Source organism: Salvelinus alpinus, chromosome 39 (assembly GCF_045679555.1).
Source record: "Salvelinus alpinus chromosome 39, SLU_Salpinus.1, whole genome shotgun sequence".
NCBI lineage: Eukaryota > Metazoa > Chordata > Actinopteri > Salmoniformes > Salmonidae > Salvelinus > Salvelinus alpinus.
Genome location: NC_092124.1, coordinates 9,361,335 through 9,383,448, shown reverse-complemented (window position 1 = coordinate 9,383,448; position 22,114 = coordinate 9,361,335). Strand labels below are relative to the sequence as shown.

The window sequence follows — 22,114 nt, the reverse complement described above, 5'->3', positions numbered from 1 at the left end:
CAAGTCCCATGTGGGCAAATAGGTTTAGAGACCGGTCTGAGACGATATACACCTTTTCAGGAACCGCACAATCAGGGGGTGGGCCCCCGGTGAGGCTCCGTCAATTCCCACGACACACTGAGATAGCAGCCATGTACATATTTATCGTGGAGAATGCACGCCTCTGCTCAAAAATCTCCTGCAGGAACATAAGGATGTCCCTCACAGAGCACTGAAAAGGAACAAGTCCTTTATCTTGGTACCAGAGATCAAACACTTGCACTTATACCATATAGACCTCTCGTGGAAGGTAGCAGACTGAATGGATCAATAACATTCAGCGGTAAACCTCTAGCCATCCGATTGGCCCTTTCAGGGGAAAGGCCCATAGGAACCAAATCTCCAGCCATGCGTGCCTGGTACACCAGGTCCCTCCCGGCACACCTTCTCCAATGTGGGCTGAATCAGAACCACTGGCGGAAACATGTAAAGGAGGGTCGGAGGCCACTGGTGTGCCAGAGCATCCGTTCCCAACGGGGCACTCGGGTCACTCTTCGAGAAAAATAGTCGAAACTGCGCGTTTTCTCACGATGTGTAAAGATCTACATCTGCCCTGTAGTCTCCACTCATGCCGTGACCACCTTGCGGGACAACACCTGGCGCATGAGAACTCCTTGCAACAGTACCCGGGGATCCCTCCGCTGGGCCAGTGCCCGAAGGCATGTCGGGGACACCTGAAATGACCAGTTTAGGTGGTGTTGTGACTTTTGGCTAATTAATATTCAAGATAATTTACTGATTAATTAATTGATCAGGTTTATTTGAATAATTTGGTTATACAAATAATAAGAGGGGCACCATTAGGTTTTGGATATAGAGACACCGTATAATTAACTAATCATTAGTCAATTTACTATATTCTCATTCTCAACAGTTGTCGAGCTCTGAAACCTCAAGAACCAAATCGCTTACAAATTAACTCAATGTCACAAATAATTAAGTCAAGGTTTTATTTACTAGACTAAATAAATTGGAAAATTAGGTAGTTAAAGACACAATATAAGACAGGGTACAATGGGGGTACAACAGTTATTGAGGTGAGAAGCCCCACAGGGCAATATGAAATAGGTTTCTGTACTCAACTCAGACAAATACAACAGGACATTCACAGGACCTTTGAGAATTACATGATCTTACTCATTGAAGGAGAAAATGTCAACATAGGCTTTCGCAACTGTGAAACTCTAGAGCTCCCCAACCAGGAATAGACATGAACTAGGCTACCGATTAGTATCTGATGTGGACAGTCCCGGGATAGTATTGACCATGGGTTTGTAAATTAGACCTGCTGTCTTACAACCCTCAATGACTTCCACCACTTTAAAAATACAAAGCACCACTTTCAGAGGAAATTAATAATGCAATGCGGTAATTTACTTGTATGTTGATATTGCCTGCCCAGTAGGATTCTGTTAGGATAGGATGAAGCCGGGATAGAGACGAAAAAGACGTGTTGTCCAAGACTCTTTCTCTCTCTCAGTTCTCAGTCCAGGAAACTAAAGTCTATGAGAGCTCTTCCGTGCAGTGAATTCTTCCTCTGCTGCCAGCTGGGATGGATAGCGAACTCGGTCAGTTAGTCTCGAATGCAAATAGTGCGTTCCTGCAATCACCCGCAGCAAGAGCGACATCGTTGATATATACAGAGAAAAGAGTCGGCCCGAGAATTGAACCCTGTGGTATCCCCATAGAGACTGTCAGAGGTCCGGACAACAGGCCCTCCGATTTGACACACTGAACTCTATCTGAGAAGTAGTTGGTGAACCAGGTTGACATATTGTTCATCGGGTGCAATGGAGAGATTGAAAATACTAATGGCCGAACCTACCAGCACCGCAAAAAGTCAGGTAAACAACCTCCAACCGCCAAAAGGACCAACCGCTAAAGTAAGTAAATATAATTTTACTCAACATTCTGGCTTGTAGAGACTACTGCATCTTTTGTAGGGCGACTTCAGTCAGACCGAAAAAGACATGCAGTAACCATGGTAACAATCTGATGTTCAGACAAGGTAGCTTCCAGCTTCAATTAAGCTAACTTTCCTTGTGAGCTTACAGCTGAATTTACTACCTAGTTCTTTGTTTGTGATAATATGCAAAGCATAATGCAAAATATACTGATTTCAAAGACGATTGTCACCAAAAACTTTATTAATTCACTTCGTCTCCCTCGCCCCAAAAAATAAATTTACTTGTGTCCCCTCCTTTGCTTCCCATCTGGTTTCCACTCGATTCCATAGCAACAAACTCAGATTCCAGCCACATTCTGCCTGCGAATGACATTCATTTCTTAGACAGTGCACGCTATTATAAAAGAAGAGATTGCTTCTTCTGTGCAAATGTTGTTAATCAGTACAACAAAATAATATTCTCTTAGCAGTTGCCAATAAAGTAAGTCCTAAATGGAAAGGAAAACAAGCTCAATTACTCAATGCATGCACACACTCCAATTGAATAATATGCATTCACCTGTATTGTGAATAGACCTAGGCCACAGCTTGATTTACTCAGTGTATCAATACAGATTTTCCATTCAAATATAGGATTACCATTATGTTGTTTTCTAGTTAGATTGGTAAAAAAAAAGTACATTTGAATATAATTGATTCAAAATGGACATAAAAAATGTTAAAATAGAATGATATTGAACTCAAAAGATGCCCAACGATTGAACAGAGCAGTATTTGAGTTGATCTGACTGGATCAAGTGCCATTCTGTGACTTTGGCAAATACGCCTTTTTTTTTGTGGTATCGTTTTGGTATCAAGTATCGTGATACTAAACCTGGTATTGATATCGAAGTCAAAATTCTGGTATCATGACAACACTATACCCCATAATGACAAACTGAAAACATGTTTTTAGAAATTTTAGCACATTTATTGAAACTTAAATACAGAAATATGTAATTTACATAAATATTCACATCCCTGAGTCAATACATGTTAAAATAACCTTTGGCAGCAATTACAGCTGAGTCTTTCTGAGTAAGTCTCTCAGAGCTTTACACACCTGGACTGTACAATACTTCCATATTATTCTTTTAAAATGTCTTCAAGCTCTGTCAAGTTGGTTGTTGATCATTAAACAATGGGTGGGACTAATCCTGGAAGCTGATTGTTTAAAACTGCATTCCAGGTTTTAGTTACCACCGGCTAAAACTATGACGTTGAAATGCCTATCTGCTCTGTTCCATCTCACTGTGCAATCCACTGTCTCATCAGCCCAGCAAGACAACTTATAAACTTGATCTCCACTGTACAAAGAAATGTCAATAGAAAACAGGTAAAACGAAACGAAGTGCAGCTAGTTTTCAGTCTTTCCAACTTCAGTTTGAAGTGATTATGTTAGCTCTGTTGTTAGCTAGCTCCTCTGAACAAGTGTCCTGATGAGAGAGCACATTTTCTATGCCAGGTGAAATCGCACATCATTTAGCTCATTGTTATGGATGTATCCAAATAAATGTCACTAAAAGACAGCTTATGTAAATGAAGCTACTTTTGTTGTTATTCTGCCTGCATTGTTTGATGTGACTAAGTTAGCCGTAGTAGGCTAGCTAGCAAGCAAGGGATAAGAACATTGAAAATATGAAGAGTGGTAGGTACTCAGTGATGTGTTGTTGGATTTGCCCCAAACATAACGCTTTGTATTGAGGAAAAAAATCCATTTTTTTTTGCAGTTTTAATTTAGTCCCTTATTGCAAACAGGATGTATGTTTTGGAATATGTTGTATTCTGTACAGGCTTTCTTCTTTTTACTCTGTCATTTGGGTTAGTTTTGTGGAGTAACTACAATGTTGTTGATCCATCCTCAATTCTCCTATCACAGCCATTAAACTGTAACTGTATTAAAGTCACCATTGGCCTCATGGTGAAATCCCTGAGCGGTTTCCTTCCTCTCCGGCAACTGAGCTAGGAAGGACGCATGTATCTTTGCAGTACCTGGGTGTATTGATACACCATCCAAACTGTAATTAGTAACTTCACCATGCTCAAAGCGATATTCAATCTTTTTTTACCTATCTACCAATAGGCGCCCTTCTTTGCGAGGCATTGGAAAACCTCCCAGGTTCTTGTGGTTGAATCTGTGTTTGAAGTTCACTGCTCAACTGAGCGACCTTACAGATAATTGTACTGGGTACAGAGAAGAGATAGTCATTCAAAAACCATGTTAAACACTATTATTGCGCACAGAGTGAGCATGCAACTTACATGACTTGTTAAGCAAAGTTTTACTCTGAATGTATTTAGGCTTGCCATAAGAAAGGGGTTGAATACCTATTTCAGCTTTTCATTTTTAATTAATTTGTAAAAATGTCTAAAAACTTAATTCCACTTTGACATTATGGAGTATTGTGTGTAGGCCAGTGACACAATCTCAATTTAATCCATTTTAAATTCAGTCTAACAACAAATGTGGAAAAAGTGAAGGGGTGAGAACACTTTGACGACATTGTACACGTCTCAACAAAAACTCTGCATGAACTTGATGAACTGCATTCATTTCTCATTAAAAGTGTAGTTGAATGGAAGTAATGAAATAGGCATTTGTGACAATCATATAGCCTACACAGTACAAACACTATGTAACAGAGTTTTTAGGCTTATATATACACACCTTATATATCACACAATGTCTGGATGCAATATTCTACCCAGGAATATTCAACACTGAAATATGTTACTCCTGTTATTCCAAATGGATCTGTGGATCTTTTCTGATCTAAAGGTGAGAAGCTATCTTGTGGAATGGTTACTTTCTATGTTATAGAGTGAATGGTTTTTAAGCTGGTGTATCCTGAGGTAACTCTTCTCTGAGAATCTCTTCGCACAGTGCGTACAGGCCAACAACCTTTCTCTCGTGTGGACCTTCAGGTGCATCTTCAGCGGATTCTGTTGGGAGAACCTCTTCTCACTCTACGGGCAGCTGTAGAGTTCTCCCCCGTGTGGACCCTCTGGTGCCTCTTCAGGCTGTACGAGTGGGAGAAGCGCATATGACACTGGGTACAGCTGAAGGGTTTCACCCCTGTGTGGACCCTCTGGTGGGTCTTTACGTTCTGGAGGCAGCTGAAGCCTTTGTTACAGGACATGCAGATGAACCGTTTCTCTTTACTATTGCCTGATGTTGCTCCCCCTCCCTGAGCCTGGGCACTTTGTTCCTTTGAGTTCAATACTTGATAGAAAAGGACGTGGCCGTGTGAATCGGAAGTCCCCATCGACGTGGACACTCTGTCGCGATCCCTGAGAATGTGTAAAGGAGAGTGGGTCGCAACATTTGGATTAGTCTCTAAGCTTTCCCTGTAATCTAAGACATCTCTACCTTGTGAGTGTCCAAGTCCTAAGTGAGTCTTGCCTGCATTCAGTGTCAGAGGAACGTCGCCCTCCATTTTCACAGTCACTTCGTCTACGACTATAACCTCCCCTTTCTTATCTAGGCACCCTTCAGAGTATACACTACTACTGTACCGGTTCCAGTCCCCTCTAAACAGATCAGTCTGTGTCTCTAAACCCAAGGGCATGTTGACAGGGTCCATCTCTGTAGTGTAAGAACAAGGTAGATCATCAACACCAGTGTCTAACGCCTCACCATCTCCACGGGAATGAACCGTCCTCTGGCTCTGGTGAAATACCGGTAAATACTCTGAGCCAGGAGGACAACCCAGTGGCCCTAGTCTCTCTGGGTCTGATCCGTGGTCAGATCCTGGGTGTAAGAGCCTGTGTGTTACAGTCTCTGTGTTGGTCTCTGACTTGAGGAATGCGTCCGGCGTTCCACTGAACTCTGTGATGCTACGTCGGGTACTGGGCGGCGCTGGGGCGGAGGTGGTGGGGACCTCTGTGGCTACATGGGGCGCTCCAGTCTGGATGTCTCTGCTGTGTCGTTGGTCCACCTCTCCTCCAGTCCTCTCCAGCTTGACCCCAGGATTTGCAGCCTCTGCATCTGCAGACTGACATAAGAAGAGAGGAGGTCATTACCGGCACATGAGACTAATTGGATAACAATGTCGTAGGGAAGTCTCACAAGCTATACTTTCGTCCGTTTGCTATATCGGCATCGAACATGTCACCCTCCCTAGGAAAGGGGGTGACCTTGACAATTTATTGTTAAAATGAGAGGATGCCTGGATCTTTAATTTAAAGTCCTTGCTCCCTTTCGCCCTAACATAGAGTTTGATCTGAAACCATTCTTGTGATTGTGTTTTTGCTATCCATTATAAATAATGTTTGTAGGCCTATGTTGCCAAATTACACTACATGGTCAAAAGTATGTGAACACCTCTTCAAATTAGTGATTTGGCTATTTCAGCCACACCCGTTATTGACAGGTGTATACAATCAAGCACACAGCCATGCAATCTCTATAGGAAAACATTGGCAGTAGAATGGCCCGTACTGAAGAGCTCAGTGACTTTCAAAGTGGCACCGTCATAGGATACCACCTTTCCAACAAGTCAGTTCGTAAGGAGCAACAACGGCTCAGCCGCAAAGTGGTAGGCCACACAAGCTCACAGAACTGGACCGCCGAGTGCTGTAGCGCGTAATAATTGTCTGTCCTCGGTTGCAACACTCACTACCAAGTTCCAAACTGCCTCTGGAAGCAGCGTCGGCACAATAACTGTTTGTCGGAAGCTTCATGAAATGGGTTTCCATGGCTGAGTAGCCGCACACAAGCCTAAGATCACAATGCGCAATGCCAAGCGGCGGCTGGAGTGGTGTAAAGCTCACCACCATTGGACTCTGGAGCAGTGGAAACGCGTTCTCTGGAGTGATGAATCACGCTTCACCATCTTGCAGTCCAATGGACGAATCTGGGTTTGGCGGATGCCAGCAGAACGCTACCTGCCCGAATGCATAGTGCCAACTGTAAAGTTTGGTGGAGGAGTAATAATGGTCCGGGGCTGTTTATCATGGTTCGGGCTAGGCCTCTTAGTTCCGGTGAAGGGAAATCTTAATGCTACAGCATACAATGTGACATTCTAGATTATTCTACACTTCCAACTTTGTGGCAACAGTTTGGGGAAGGCCCTTTCCTGATTCAGCATGAAAATGCACCTGTGCACAAAGCGTGGTCCATACAGAAATGGTTTGTCGAGATCGGTGTGGAAGAACTTGACTGGCATGCACAGAGCCCTGACCTCAACCCCATCTTACACCTTTGAGATGAACTAGAACGCCAAGCTGCGAGCCAGGCCTAATCGCCCAACATCAGTACTCGACCTCACTAATGCTCTTGTGCTGCGGGGACTTGCTTCCATTCAGCCAATGTTCCAACATCTAATGGAAAGCCTTCCCAGAAGAGTGGAGGCTCTTATAGCAGAAAAGGGGGGACCAACTCCATATTAATGCCCATGATTTTGGAATGAGATGTTCAACAAGCAGGTGTCCACATAGCTTTGGCCATGTAGTGTATATCTATGATCATATGTAATCCATTCGTGCTTTTTATATAAATCACGTAACCATAGCAACGGTAAACATTAGGCCATAGCGATGGTACAAAAATAAACAGACATGCACACTCCCAATGCAGGTGCATGTCTAATGGTGCTTAAGCAATACAAACCTATGCTCCTAATGCACGTCTAATGTACCTCACTGGACTAGGTAATGGCTTCCCTTAGCCTAATGACCTAGACACATATAGAGTGCACTTATTCTGCTTACTACTCTAAGATGTATAATGTAAACACTGCCTGGGGAAATAATGTGATGCTGTGCAGTTAAATGAGTCATATTTTGAGTTCCATGGTGTTAACGTCTAAATAACAACAAAAACGCTAACGTGGAAATTGTTATTGGTTCCTGTTCACTTCCGTATAAACTGAAGAGAAAGGATCTTATTGGTTGGCGTTTTTGCTCAAAGGATGTGGTTAAATGAAGTATTTATGTGTATTGTTCTTTGAATTACGGTACAGCTTCTTATATTACATCAAATCTCCTATGATCAGTATCTTTCAAGATGACAGCAGACTAGTTTAGAATGAACAGTGTGATAGCGTGACAATAATAGAATGACTTTATTCCATCGACATCACCTCAGTAAGGTAAATATTCAACTGTCCTTGTTCTCGCTTCGGTCCTTCTTATGATAATTATTACAATACAGTGCCTTGCATAAGTCTTTACCCACCTTAAACTTCCCCATTTTAGTGTTACAACATGGAATTTAAATGGATTTAATTGTAATTTGTCAACAATTTATTGAAAATACTCTGTCAAAGTGGAACAAAAATTCTAACATTGTTTGAAAAGTTATGACAACTAAAACACTACTATACCTTGATTACATAAGAATTCATCCCCTGAGTAAATACTTTGGTAGTGATTACAGCGTTGAATCTTCTTGGGTAAGTCTCTTGAGAGCTTTGCACACCTGTAGGCTATTGTGCAATATTTGCCCAATATTCTTTTAAATTCTTCAACCTCTGTCAAGGTGTTGGGGATCATGGCTAGACAGCAATTTTAAGTCTTGCCCTAGATTTTCAGATAGGTCAAAAATGTAACTTGGCCACTCGGAACGTTCACTGTCTTCTTGGTAAGCAATTTCAATGTAGATTTGGCTTTGTGTTGTAGGTTATTGTCCTGCTGAAAGGTGAATTCCTCTGAGTGTCTGGTGTAAAGCACACTGAAGCAGGTTTTCCTCTGGGATTTTTCCTGTACTTAGCTACATCCTGTTTCTTTCCATCCTGAAAAATCCCAGTATTTGCCAATGTCAAGCATACCCATAATGCAGCCACCAACATGCTTGAAAATAAAGAGGCAGTTACTCAGTGATGTGTTCTGTTGTATTTCACCCAAACATAAGGCTTTGCATTTAGGCCAAAATGTCCTTTGCTGTGTTTATTTTGTAGTATTACTTTAGTGCTTTGTTGCTTACAGGATGCATGTTTTGGAATATTTTCATTCTGTCATTACCTACAGTGTTGATCCATCCTCAATTCTTCCATCTCAGCCATTAAACTCACCAATGAGTTTTAAAATCACCAATGGCCTCATGGTAACATCCCTGAGCGGTTGCATTCCTGTCCTGCAGCTCAGTTCAGAAGGATGACTATCTTAGATGTGTCTGGGTATAATCATATCAGCCCTATTATGTCACACAGTGATTCCTTGTAACATATGTGTTTTGTCTACATTTACATTTAAGTCATTTAGCAGACGCTCTTATCCAGAGCGACTTAGAGATATTTACTCCTGAACTCATCTAGTCTTGCCTAAACAAAGGGGGTGAATACTGTATATTTTAGTTATCCAATTTTTATATTTAAAAAAAGCTTCCATTTTGACAGAGTATTTTGATTAAATTGTTGACGAAAAAATGACAATTAAATCCATTTTAACTCCAGTTCGTAAGAAAATTAGGAAAAGTCTAAAAGGGGGATGAATGTTTAGCTTACCCCTTATATCACTACAAGTTACCACAAAAATATGCAGAACATTTGATTGTATTGTTATATTCTGATTTTAAAATACCAACCCAACAGGATAGAATGAAGCATAACAGGGTATTTGGTATTTTATTAGCACCTACTCTTCCTGGGGTCAAGATAAAACATGAAACATAATACAGAACATCAATAGACAAGAACAGCTCAAGAACAGAACTACATACATTTATAGAAAATGAAAGCAATAGGGTGGAACAAACAGCAATAATGAATACATGATTTAAAGTCTATACTGAACAAAAATTGTTTCAAAGATTTTACTGTTGCAGTTCATATAAAAGGAAATCAGTCAATTGAAATATTTTCATTAGGCCCTAATCTCTGGATTTCACATGACTGGGAATACTGATATGCATCTGTTGGCCACAGACACCTTAAAATAAGGTAGGGGCGTGGATCAGAAAACCAGTTAGTTTCTGGTGTGACCACCATTTGCCTCATGCAGCGCGACATCTCCTTCGCATAGAGTTGATCAGGCTGTTGATTGTGGCCTGTGGAATGTTGTCCCACTCTTCAATGGCTGTGTGAAGTTGCTGGATATTGGCGGGAACTGGAACACGCTGTTGTACATGTTGATCCCGAGCATCCCAAACATGCTCAAATGGGTGACTTGTCTGGTGAGTATGCAGGCCATGGAAGAACTGGGCATTTTCAGGTTCCAAGAATTGTGTTCAGATCCTTGCGATGTGGGGGCCTTGCATTATTATGCTGAAACATGACGTAAAGGCGATAGATGAATGGACCACAATCGGCCCGACAGGATCTCATCACGGTATATCTGTGCATTCAAATTGCCATCGATAAAATGCCATTGTGTTCGTTGTCCGTAGCTTATGCCCGCCCATACCATAACCCCACCGCCATCATGGGGCACTCTGTTCAAAACATTGACATCAGCAAACCTCTCGCCCACACGACGCCATAAACGAGGCCGGTTGGACATACTTCCAAATTCTCAAAAACAACATTGGAGGCGGCTTATGGTAGAGAAATTAACATTAAATGATCTGGCAACAGCTCTTGTGGACATTCCTGCAGTCAGCATGCCAATTGCACACTCCCTCAAAACTTGAGACATCTGTGACATTGTGTTGAGTGACAAAACTGCACATTTCAGAGTGGCCTTTTATTGTCCCCAGCACAAGGTGCAACTGTGTAATGATCATGCTGATTACCTTGACAAAAGGAGAAATGCTCACTAACTGGAATGTAAACAAATTTGTGCACAACATTTTTGCAAAATACTCTTTTTGTGTGTATGGAACATTTCTGGGATCTTTTATTTCAGCTGATGAAACATGAGACAAACACTTCACATGTTGCGTTTTATATTTTTTGTTCAATAAATGAAATGGTTGAAAAACATTACACCTATAATAATAATGAATATTGTGGATTAGTTTACTTTCTATTTATTTGATAAAATCAAAAATGTACTTTTTAAAAACATTGTCAACCTGAGTTTGTAAAACATGAACAGATTTATTGTTGCTAGCCAATTACATACTAATTACAATTATATATGCACATTTCATTACTTACATTATGTAAGCTATGTAACTAATTAATAATTGTAATGTTATTAGCAACAAATGTATCTAAATATGCATAAAATATATTATTCAAAGATGAATAAATATTGACATTAGTCATTTATTTGCTATTTTTTCAAACAACATTTAACAACTGTTAGGTGCATAATCCTAACAGGGTGGAACCTTAGAGTGGAATAATTTAGCTTTACACCGTTTTATTCCCCACCAACAAATGATACTTCCTGAACGTGGTGCCATTGTGGGAGGGCGCTGTTTTTTTAAAGGGGAATTCAGTTTTTCCTCTATATTAATTTAGCCACCTCCGCAAAAGATATGTACATTAGTTTTAATCTTTTTGCAGAGACAAGCTTTTTAAATGGATAGTTGTTGGCTCAATGCCTGGAAGTTTACGGGAACAGCTAGCCTGTTTCAAATGACAAGTTAACAAAGGATTAATGAGGGGTATGTGGTTAATTACTCTCTTACCTCAAGACACTTCACATGATAACTATAATATTTAATCTAAATAACAGTTCCAAGACATCCCCTACGTACATTTCAAGTGATACGATTTCTCTCAATTATTAGACACGACTAGGCTACTCCTGCAGTGCATACAGGGACACTGCCTCTCCCGTATGGACCTTCAGGTGCACCTTCATATTGTGGTGGTGGGAGAACCTCTTCGCACACTGGGGGCAGCTGTAGGGTTTCTCCCCTGTGTGGACCCTCTGGTGCCACACAGGACCCTCCTGTGTGGACCCTTCAGGTTGGACAATCGGGAGAAACTGGCCGGGCACAGGTGGCAGCTGAACGCTTTCTCCCCCGTGTGCATCCTCTGGTGGATCTCCACCTGTTTGGGGAAACTGAAGGCTATCCCACAGAACGAACACGGAAAGCGCTTCTCTTTGGCGCTGCCACCTTTACTGATTCCGTCTCTACTACGGTCATGTGTCAATGGGCTTGTGTAGCCATTTAGTGTTGAGGCACGGGCGTGTTCTGAGGTCTGGTTTAACATAAGGAGAGTGTGAGGAGGATGAAGGCCAGGAAGTGTCTGTGTTGTCGCAGGGTCCATGTTCCAGTTGATAGATCCTATAGAAGGCAGGCTGAAGGCAGCACCTGTTAGAGGGTTAACCTGAGGCGCCATCAGTCTCTCTGAATTACAACTATAGGAGCAGGATGGAGCATCGCTAGCCAAGTCTGTGTCTGTTCTCTTCAGCCGCATACGGACACCTCCCAGTCCCCGCAGACCAATTCTACGCCTTGCCCTGGTCTCAGCCAGTCCTGGTCTCAGTTCAGTTGTCGTTTTGTGTTCCACTGTCTGTTTCTGGTTGTTATTAACAGTGTTGTTCCCCAGCCCAGAGTTGAGGACACTGTCCCATCCACTGACCTCCACTATGTCATCTCTAGTCCTGGCCTGCTCAGTGATGTTGTCCCCTGGGCCCTTGGCTGCACCGGTCTGGGAATCCAAGATGTCCGCCCAGTCTCCTCTGTTAGCCTCCAGCCAACCACCTGCAAGAGGTTACAAAATACTTTCCAAACATGGCAGACAACGTTACATTTTATGACTATAACTACTGTTCCCTGAAGGAGGGAAACAAGGTACAACATACTATGGGGAGTCGCACACTCGCCACTTCGATTGAAAGACCTACAATCACGCCCGACAAGGCCAATGAAATCGCTGTACACCTCGCCTTCCACAGGATTCATTCCTTCAATTGAATATCTCTCTCAGGGTTTGACAAACTTTTTTAGCCACAAGTAGTACAGATGTTTTACTTGTTCGAAAGCGCAAGTCACTTGGCCACCCCCAGACCAAATCTCTGGTCTCCCGTGCCAAACCTGCCCGTACGTCTGGGACAACAGGACTCTGCGCAACGTGAGTTGTCAGGGTCCTCGCCTAAAGGGCGAATGATCTGCCTGAACCAAGGCTGCCTGGGCCAATGGAGAGCCACAAGAATCAATGATAAGCCCTCCCAGCGCACCCTCTCCAACGTGGACTGAATCAGAACCACTGGCGGAAATGCATAAAGGAAGGTCAAAAGGCCACTGGTGCGCCAGAGTGTCTTTCCCAACAGGGCACTTGGGTCCCTCATGCAGATAAAAAGACGACAATGAGCATTTTCTTGCAATGCGTAAAGATCTATGTCGGCATTGCCGAACCTCTCCCATATCTGGGCAACCACCCAGGGGTGTAGTCTCCACTCTTGATGAAGAGGGGCCCCCCTGGATAGCAGATCCACCCGAGTTGTGGTAACCAGGAACATGCATCACCTGATGTGAGAGCAAATGTGCACTGCTCCACCACAACAGGGAGCGAGCCAAGGTGAGGAGGGTCCGGCCATGCCTGTTGATGTATTATATTTACATTTAAGTCATTTAGCACACGCTCTTATCCAGCGTGACTTACAAGAGTGAGAGCGCACATTTGTGTACCGTTTTCGTACTGGTCCCCCGTGGGAACCGAACCAACAACCCTGGCATTGCAAGCACCATGCTCTACCAACTGAGCCACCATCGTTAGATATGACCAGCACACAGTGGTGTAAAGTACTTAAGTACAAATACTTGAAAGTACTGCTTAAGTAGTTTTTGGGGGTATCTGTACTTTACTTTACTATTAATATTTGTGCCTACTTTTACTTTACTACATTCCAAAAGAAAAGAATGTACTTTTTACTCCATACATTTTCCTTGACACCCAAAAGTACAGGAAATTTGTAAAATTCACACACTTATCAAGAGAACATCCCTTGTCATCCCTACTGAGTCTGATCTGGCGGACTCACTAAACACAAATACTTAGTTGGTAAATCATGTCTGAGTGTTGGAGTGTGCCCCTGGCTATCGTCAATTAAAATAAAAAATACAATTCTGCCGTCTGGTTTGCTTAATAAGAAATCTGAAATGGTTTATACTTTTGATACTTAAGTATATTTAAAAGCAAATACTTTTAAACTTTTACTCAAGTAGTATTTTACTGGGTGACTTTTTTACTTGAGTAATTTTCTATGAAGGTATCTTTACTTTTCCTCAAGTACGACAATGTAGTACTTTTTACACCACTGCCCGCACATGTCTGACAATCAGAAGTTCCAGGTAATTGATATGCCGGGCTCTCTGTGACACCGACCATACTCCTCGAATTCAGTAACCCTCGCACACCGCGCCCCGTCTGTCATGATCACCTTGCGGGACAACACCTGGCCCATGAGAACCCCTTGCGATAGTAACCGGGGATCCCTCCACTGGGCCAGTGCCTGAAGGCATGTCGGGGACACCTGAATTGACCTGTTTAGGTGGCGAGATGTATCCAAGCGTGTTGCTAGCACCCAGCACTGGAACAGCCTCAGGGGAATGACCACCATCCACAGAAGCACCATCCCCAGTAGACGCAGGAACTGGTGAAAACGTACAGGAACTGGTGAAAAACGAAATTGGGCCAAGCAGAGCTGGAAACCCGACAACCTCTCCGGGGATAGAAAAGTGCAATTTAAGGATGAGTCTAACTCGAGACCCAGGAATGGAATGTGCTTAGACAGCTCTTTTTCTGGTTTACAATAAAACCTAGAGAATGAACATAGGGCATTAGCCTCGATGTGTGTAACACTGCTTGTTCCTTTGACTGCTATCAGCCAATCGTCCATATAGGTCAACACACTCAGCCCCTGGCCCCTCATGGAGTACCAAAAAATGATGCTACTTTCATAGCGTGAGGAGGTGGCTGTCCCCGAACTAAGTCCTCTTCATCACCCGAGGAAACCCCCGGAGCTGTCCAGGGACACCATGGCGTCGTCCGAACATGGGCCCTGTATGTCACCGAACCCACCGGCTCACCACCTCCCTGCTGGGAGGCTAGTTCCACCTTTTCCGACAACAGCCTCAAGCCCCTCTCCGCTTCCTGCACCTCGGTCCCAGCCAAGTTGCCGGATTCTTGGAAAGGAAAGTCGCAAAGAATGCTACACGTCTTTCCAGGGAGTTTTCACACAGTATGTGGCAATGCGCACACGGACTGGTTCGCATAGTATAACCGCATGACTGGGGGCGTGATCGTGACCCTGAACCCGGCTTAGCCATCGTCGTCTCGGTCGCTTTCTTAGCCATCTTACTCATTGCTCCAGAAAACTGAAGAATAATTAACTGTTTGGGATTAGGAAACTAACGATACCAAATACAAACTTCAGCACACAACGTCCAGGGGGGTGAGCACGCTCTACCACAGTCTCGTTTTCCAATTGTTTGTTTTAGTAGCGTGAATTGCTCCTGTTCACACCAAGGTGAAGAGTGGAATAGTTGACGGAATAAATCCGAGCCTCGCATTTATAACCTGTGGATGGACGGGGCTTCCAGCGAGGCGCAGATTTCATTGGCCTTGTCAGGCGTGATTGTGGATCCTTCAACCGGTCACGAGAGTGCGACTCCCCATAGTATGTTGTACCGAAGTTGACTGACTGAAGAGGAACTCCTATACATTTTTCTGTCAATTACCTGGTGAAGTTCGTTGTTTTTGTATGTCAACATAAGTTGTATTCATTTTATGAATGAAGAAAGTGAAGAAAGAATCATTTCCAGGCGCATCACTATTACTATTGAAGAGGGCTCTATGCTGACTTTTTTTTTTACAAGGAGTAAGTATAAGTGGGAAAATGTAGGCGCACAAAGAAATTTAGGAGCACAATTAAACATATTTCAGGTATTAAAGCTAGAATCTTAAATTGTTCTAGGCACACTGGTGCTAAATTAAAATTCCAGGTTTCCCTACAAAATATTTAGATGCATATGTGAGTAAAATGGTCGCACTGTAGAACCCTGTTGAGGATCTATAGGTTATACGTATTTCTCCCTTACCTTGCTCCCCCATCTTTAGTCCACTCAGCAGATCAATGCTCTCTGGTCCGTCCTCTGTCTCCTCTTTGACCAGCAGCAGATCAGGCTTCCCATCCTCCATGTCTACTGACTGTAAGATACAGAGTGAGAGGATGTTGGATCAAGAAATCTGATATGAGCACCCTGCTATGGAGCATCTTCTGATTGGGCAATGAGGGACTGCGATGAGTACTATGCAAACATGTTAGTTGATTTGATTACTTGACACTCTTTAAAATGGTTTGATAATTCAGGCATGGTCCCACCCTTTTGACAAAATGAATGAAGACCTGGGCCCGTTTCCACAAAGAGTCTTAGTAGGAGTGCTGATCGAGGATCAGAACTCCTACTCTGAGAGGCTATGTAGATACGGGCCCTGACCTAATACCATTCAGACAGTAGTTCAGTGGGCTAACCTCAGTGAGACTGTGTGTGGTCCTGTGCTGATCAGCTGGTTCCTCTGTGGGTTCAGGAGGAGGTGTAGTCTGGTTGTCCTCCATGACCATGGTCCCCTCAGGGTTCCCCAGACCCTCCTCCTTCACCAGCATCACCTGTGGACACTCCTCCTCCTGGAAAAGACATGTGATACAGATTACACAGACATACACTCCCTCGGGTACATAAACACACACACAGATAATAAACACACTTTCAACATGGAGTGTTTACCCATCCCCAATATGTTTGAGTCCCATACTGTAGTTACAGAATGACTTCATTGTTGTTAAACCCATCATGGTGGACATAAATATGATGTTGTGGATAAATATGAGTCAGCTATGATAAGTGAAAAGTCATCAGACAAACCTTAAACTATTTTGAAGTGTACACTAGGTATTTGTTAGTGTGTAGGTGATATTTAGTAGGCCTTAAGTGTGTATCGATTATAAAGCACTCGAGAGTATGCAGTCAATAAAAGTCTTAGAATGAAAAGACCCATTTTGTGTTTATTAAACAAGTGTTAAATACACCATATGAAAACCATCAACAACAACAACAAAATCAGCATGAACTTGATAAACTGCATTCATTTTCTCATGAAAAGTGTATTGGGGGGGGAAATTAAGTAGTTGAATGGAGGTAATGAAATAGGCATTTGTGAACATCACACTACACATATCTTTATTTTAAATAGTAAAAAATAAAATAAAAACCCTTGAATGAGTAGGTGTCCAAAATTTTGACTGGTACTGTGTATATACACACACACACGCATGTATATGCCTTATATACTGTATCACACAATATCTGGATGCAATATTCTACTCAGGAACATTCAAAACTGAAATCTGTGGATATTTTTGCTGACAATAATGAAAATGTATCTTTGATTTTAATGCAGGGCTTGTTCTAAACCATTCCTGAGTGGAATGGTTACTTTCTATGTTACGGAGTGGAATGGTTTTTCTGCTGGTGTATCCTGAGGTAACTCCTCTCTGAGAACCTCTTCCTGCAGTGTGTACAAGCAAACGGCCTTTCTCCCGTGTGGACCTTCAGGTGCATCTTCAGCTGGTCCTGGCGGGAGAACCTCTTCTCACACTGGGGGCAGCTGTAGGACTTCTCATGTGTGGACCCTCGGGTACCTATTCAGGCTCGACGAGTGGGAGAAGCGCATGTGACACTGGGGGCAGCTGAAGGATTTCTCTCCTGTGTGGACCCTCTAGTGGGTCTCCACCTTCTGAGGGCAGCTGAAGCCTTTGTTACAGAACATGCAGAGGAACCGTTTCTCTTTACTATTGCCTGATGTTGCTCCCCCTCCTTGAGCCTGGGTCCTTTGAGTTCAATACCTGATCGAAAAGGACGTGTGAATCGGAAGGCCCCATCAACGTGGACACTTGGTCGCGATCCCTGAGCGCACGTAAAAGGAAGTTGGTTGTGACATTTGTATTTGTCTCTAAGCTTTCCCTGTAATCTAAGAAGTCTCTGCTATGTAAGTGTCTGTCTCTTAGGTGACCATCTGCATTCCGTGTGGGAGAAACGTTGCCCTCCACTTTCACAGTCACCTCATCTAGAATCAGACCCTCCCCTTTCTTATCTAGGCACCCTTCAGAGTATACACTACTACTGTACTGGTTCCTTTGAGCCATTCCAGATCAGTCTGTCTCTAAACCCAAGGGCATGTTGCCATGGTCCATCTCTGTAGCGTAAGAACAAGACAGATCATCACCACCAGTGTCTAACGTGTCACCATCTCCACGGTAATGAACCGTTCTCTGGCTTTGGTTAAATACCGGAAAGTACTCTGAGCCGGGAGCAGGAGGACAGCCCAGTGGCCCCAGCCTCTCTGAGTCTGATCCGTGGTCAGATCCTGTATGTAAGCGCCTGTGTGTTACAGTTAAAGTCTATGTCTGTCTCTGACTTGAGGACAGTGTTCGGCGTTCCACTGACCTCCGTGATGCTGCGTTGGGTCCTGGGCCTGGGCGGTGCTGGGACGGTGGTGGAGTCCTCAGTGGCTTCATGGGGCACTCCAGCCACTCCAGTCTGGATGTTTCTGCTGTGCTGTGGGGCCTCCTCTCTTTCAGACCCCTCCTGCTTCATCCCAGGAACTGCAACCTCTGCAGGCTGACACAAGAAGAGAGGAGATTATTACCGGCACAAGTCTAATTGGATAACAACGTTGTAGGAAAGTCCCACAAGCTCCCTAATGGCAGATAAATGAGGATGTACATGTAAGCAAGTGAATAGCTGAGGGGAGCCTTTCTGAAATAAATGGGCCACATTTAATGTACTGTAATTTTGATGTAATACTATTACACTAACCTCTATCACGATAATGTCCTGGGTTGAGGTTCCACTCCCATCATCAACAGTGATTGGTTGGTCATCACGCCATGTATTGTCTCTCGCTGGCTTCACAAAGCTCCTGTGGCCTCCAGTGAAATGTCCTTCACCTGAGAGAGTGATTGGGGGAAAAGAGGGGATTAGGTTAGTTACTGTCAATGCTCAATGGTATATTGTACGCTATTGTTACTGTCTAGAATTGGCAAGGATGTAAGGTAACACTTCTCATAACTTCTTGATATACTATTTATAGATCAATGTATTAAGTTTCATGCATCAAATTGTTTTTAATTAGTAAATAATAGGACAAGCAGTAAATAAAATATCTGTTTAGAATATGATATTTTGTCTTTATGCAAGATAGTTAAGTAATCCGGGGAACTCTTGCATACTATCCAAAAACTGACCAAGACCCAATTCTAGTTAACACAGAGTTTCCAAGACTTGGTCCTAAGAGACGCACTTTTTTTTTTTTTTTCACCAACACTGCAAAGCTGATTTAAATGATCAAAGCTTGATGATTAGTTGACTATTTGTATCAGATGTGTAGTGCTAGGGGGGGGAAACAAAACCTGCACCCTTTAGGGTCTGGAAGACCGAGTTTGGGAAATGCTGAGTTAACACATCTAGTCACACATGCGCATAGGAGAACGGGGCGCCAGGCCCGTTCTTTTGCAAAACGTACCTCTTGCCATTCCTCTGTTTCGGTTGAGGATCTTGTCAATACTGGGACGACTGGCGAGGGAACGCTCTCGCATTGTCCTTTCTGCGCGCTCCCGTGCCACTTTCAGATCGAGTAGCTGTAGTTTCCTCCGCAATGAGCTGTTTTCTTTCCGACTTTGAGTTATTTCCAAACGAAACACTGCATAGTCGTCGTCTACGAGTTTACAGATCTCTGCAACGGCTGCATTAGCTAGCACCTCCATGATGGAGGCTATCTGAGTGTGAAAAACCATACAGTTAGCCATTGTTAGCAGCTAGCTAGCATTACCTAGGTAACATCGATCAACCAAGTCCTGTCTCCAACGAGAATTAAACACTACCCGGGAAAAGTATGTGATGCTGTTCATTTAAACGTCATGAGTTCCACTGTGTTAATAAAAACGCTAACGTGGAAATTATTCTTAGTCACTGTTCACTTCCGTTTAAACTGAAGAGAAATGATCTTATTGGGTGGCGTCATAGCTTAAAGGGTGTGGTTTGAATAATAAACTGTTTTTACGTTACGCATCAAATCTCATATGATCAGTATCTTCCAAGCTGAGAGCAGACTTGTTTAGAAAGAGCAGCGTGTCAGCAAAAAATAGAGTAGAAAAGAATAGAATCACCTCAGTAAGGTAAATATTAATCTGTCCGAGTTCTGTTTAGTTGACTGCTTCTATCTCTACAAGTTACCACAAAATATACACAACATTTGGAATTGTTAAATTATGATTTTAAAATACCTACCCAGGTAGCAATTCCACTTCCTTTACTTGGACTTGTTCTCTCTTTTCCAAGTTTACAAATTAATAACTCGAATCTTTTGGATAAAAAATGCAACAATAAGTGGATACGATTGGCAGTTAATTAAGTAATTTTTTCGTGATTATAATTTAATATATTGCTATGAAAGTGACCAAACCATGCTAAGGTAAAAAGCGACTACCTTTTACCTTATCCAGTTTTCCCAAAAGTTAAAGAAACTAATTTAATGATTTCTTGCACAAAAGATTCCATTTTGACAAAATGGCTTGTGTTTTTTGTTTTTGTATCTCTAGACTAACATATGGTGCTCTATCTTTATATCTTGACAGTAAAATAAGCAAGGAGATAGACCAGATGCTTTTCAACTTTCTGTGGAGAACCTGTACCCATTACATTAGGAAAACTGTTGTAATGAACACAATTTTCTGGACTTTACTACCTTAAATAATACTTTTAAGATCAATTGGATAAAACAATTCCTAAGAAGACCCACTTCTATCTGGAATTTTATTCCTCATCATGTCTTCTCTACTTTTGGTGGCCTTAACTTCATGTTGTTTTGCAATTATAATATTGACAAAGTTCCAGTGAAACTTTCTGCTTTTCATCGGCAGGTTTTCTTGTCATGGTCCTTAATTTATAAACACATTTTTTCTCCACAGATATTATATATGGAATAGTCGGGATATATTGTATAAAAATACTTATTTGTTTTTAGAATATTGGTTCCGAAATAATATCCTATTGGTGAGCCAACTGGTAAATGCAGAGGGTCTTTTACTCAGTTATAAGGAATTCTTATCACTTTACAAGGTCCCTGTAACACCTAAAGATTTTGCAATTGTTTTAGATGCCATTCCCTCAGGTGTTGCTCTGTTATTCAGGAACGTGTCAAGACCTGACCCTCAGAGCCTACCTTCTATTGACCCTGTTGACTCATTAGTAGGAAAGATTTGTTTCTCTTTTGGTCCATTCAACAACAGAGCGATACGAACCTTGTTTCAGCAGGATGTTGTATGTCATGCCTTATTGGAAATATCTGTTGGAAAAAAGTGTGGATGTTGCCACACACATACCTACTTGTCAACAAAATTAAGGAAGTTTCCTTTAAAATTATTCATAAATATTATCCTGCCAACCACTATATGAAGAAGTTTAAGGAAAACATAAACTCAAATTGCTCCTTTTGTAATGACCACCCAGAAACAGTGTTGCATCTTTTTTGGCATTGTATTCATGTAAGAATACTGTGGCAAGACATCAGTAGATTTATAATTTAACACATTTATGAAGATTTTACACTATTGTGGAGAGATGTACTGCTTGGATTCTTTACATACGATAGAAATAAGCTGAAACATTTTAATGTCATTCATTTCATTATTCTTTTGGCCAAATTTCATATACACAAATGTAAATTTACAAACAAAAAAACTAATTTTCTTACCCTACAAAAATAAATTGAACTGTATTTTAAGACAATTAAATACTCTACTAACAAAAAAGCTGTTAGAATTATAAGTGTATGTATGTCCCTTAAGGTCCTTGTGTAATTGTAATGTGATATTGTACCCCCTAGCTCAATTGTCCATTGTATATAATATATATATACTTGTGTTCCCTCATGTACACTCTGTATTGATTTGTTGTTAATAAAATAATAAAAATAATTTTAAAAAGTGTTTCCTGACCGATATCGCATTTGGTTAATGAATGTCCCCCATGAAACACTGTAGACGCAGAATCCTATTTCACGTTCTCAAAAACCCCAGAATGAATCCAACTAAGATAACAACAAAAACATTTAATTCATTTTGACGTTTTAGTTGCACAATTTTACATCTAACTAAGGAGCTACTGGGCATGTATGTCTCACTGTCTTATCTATGCTATTGGTTAGAACGCAGCCACTGCAGCTGTTCACCCCATGTTAGTGGGCAAGTGGACCTTGTCAAATCAAAACCCAACCTTCATTTACCCGT

At 42.1% G+C, this 22,114-nt stretch overlaps 1 protein-coding gene across 1 annotated transcript; it reads right to left on the bottom strand.

Moving 5' to 3' along the window:
- Positions 1–2,893: 2,893 nt before the first annotated feature.
- Positions 2,894–19,965, bottom strand: LOC139566821 (uncharacterized). Its single transcript, XM_071388137.1, has 7 exons — positions 19,351–19,965; positions 18,645–18,775; positions 18,273–18,446; positions 16,301–16,453; positions 15,867–15,975; positions 12,406–12,527; positions 2,894–5,979 (listed from the first exon to the last, which is right to left on the bottom strand). Exons 1-7 carry the CDS (start codon positions 19,631–19,633, stop codon positions 4,918–4,920), a joined length of 2,034 nt encoding a protein of 677 aa, XP_071244238.1. The 5' UTR covers positions 19,634–19,965; the 3' UTR covers positions 2,894–4,917.
- Between the last annotated feature and the right edge of the window lie 2,149 nt (positions 19,966–22,114).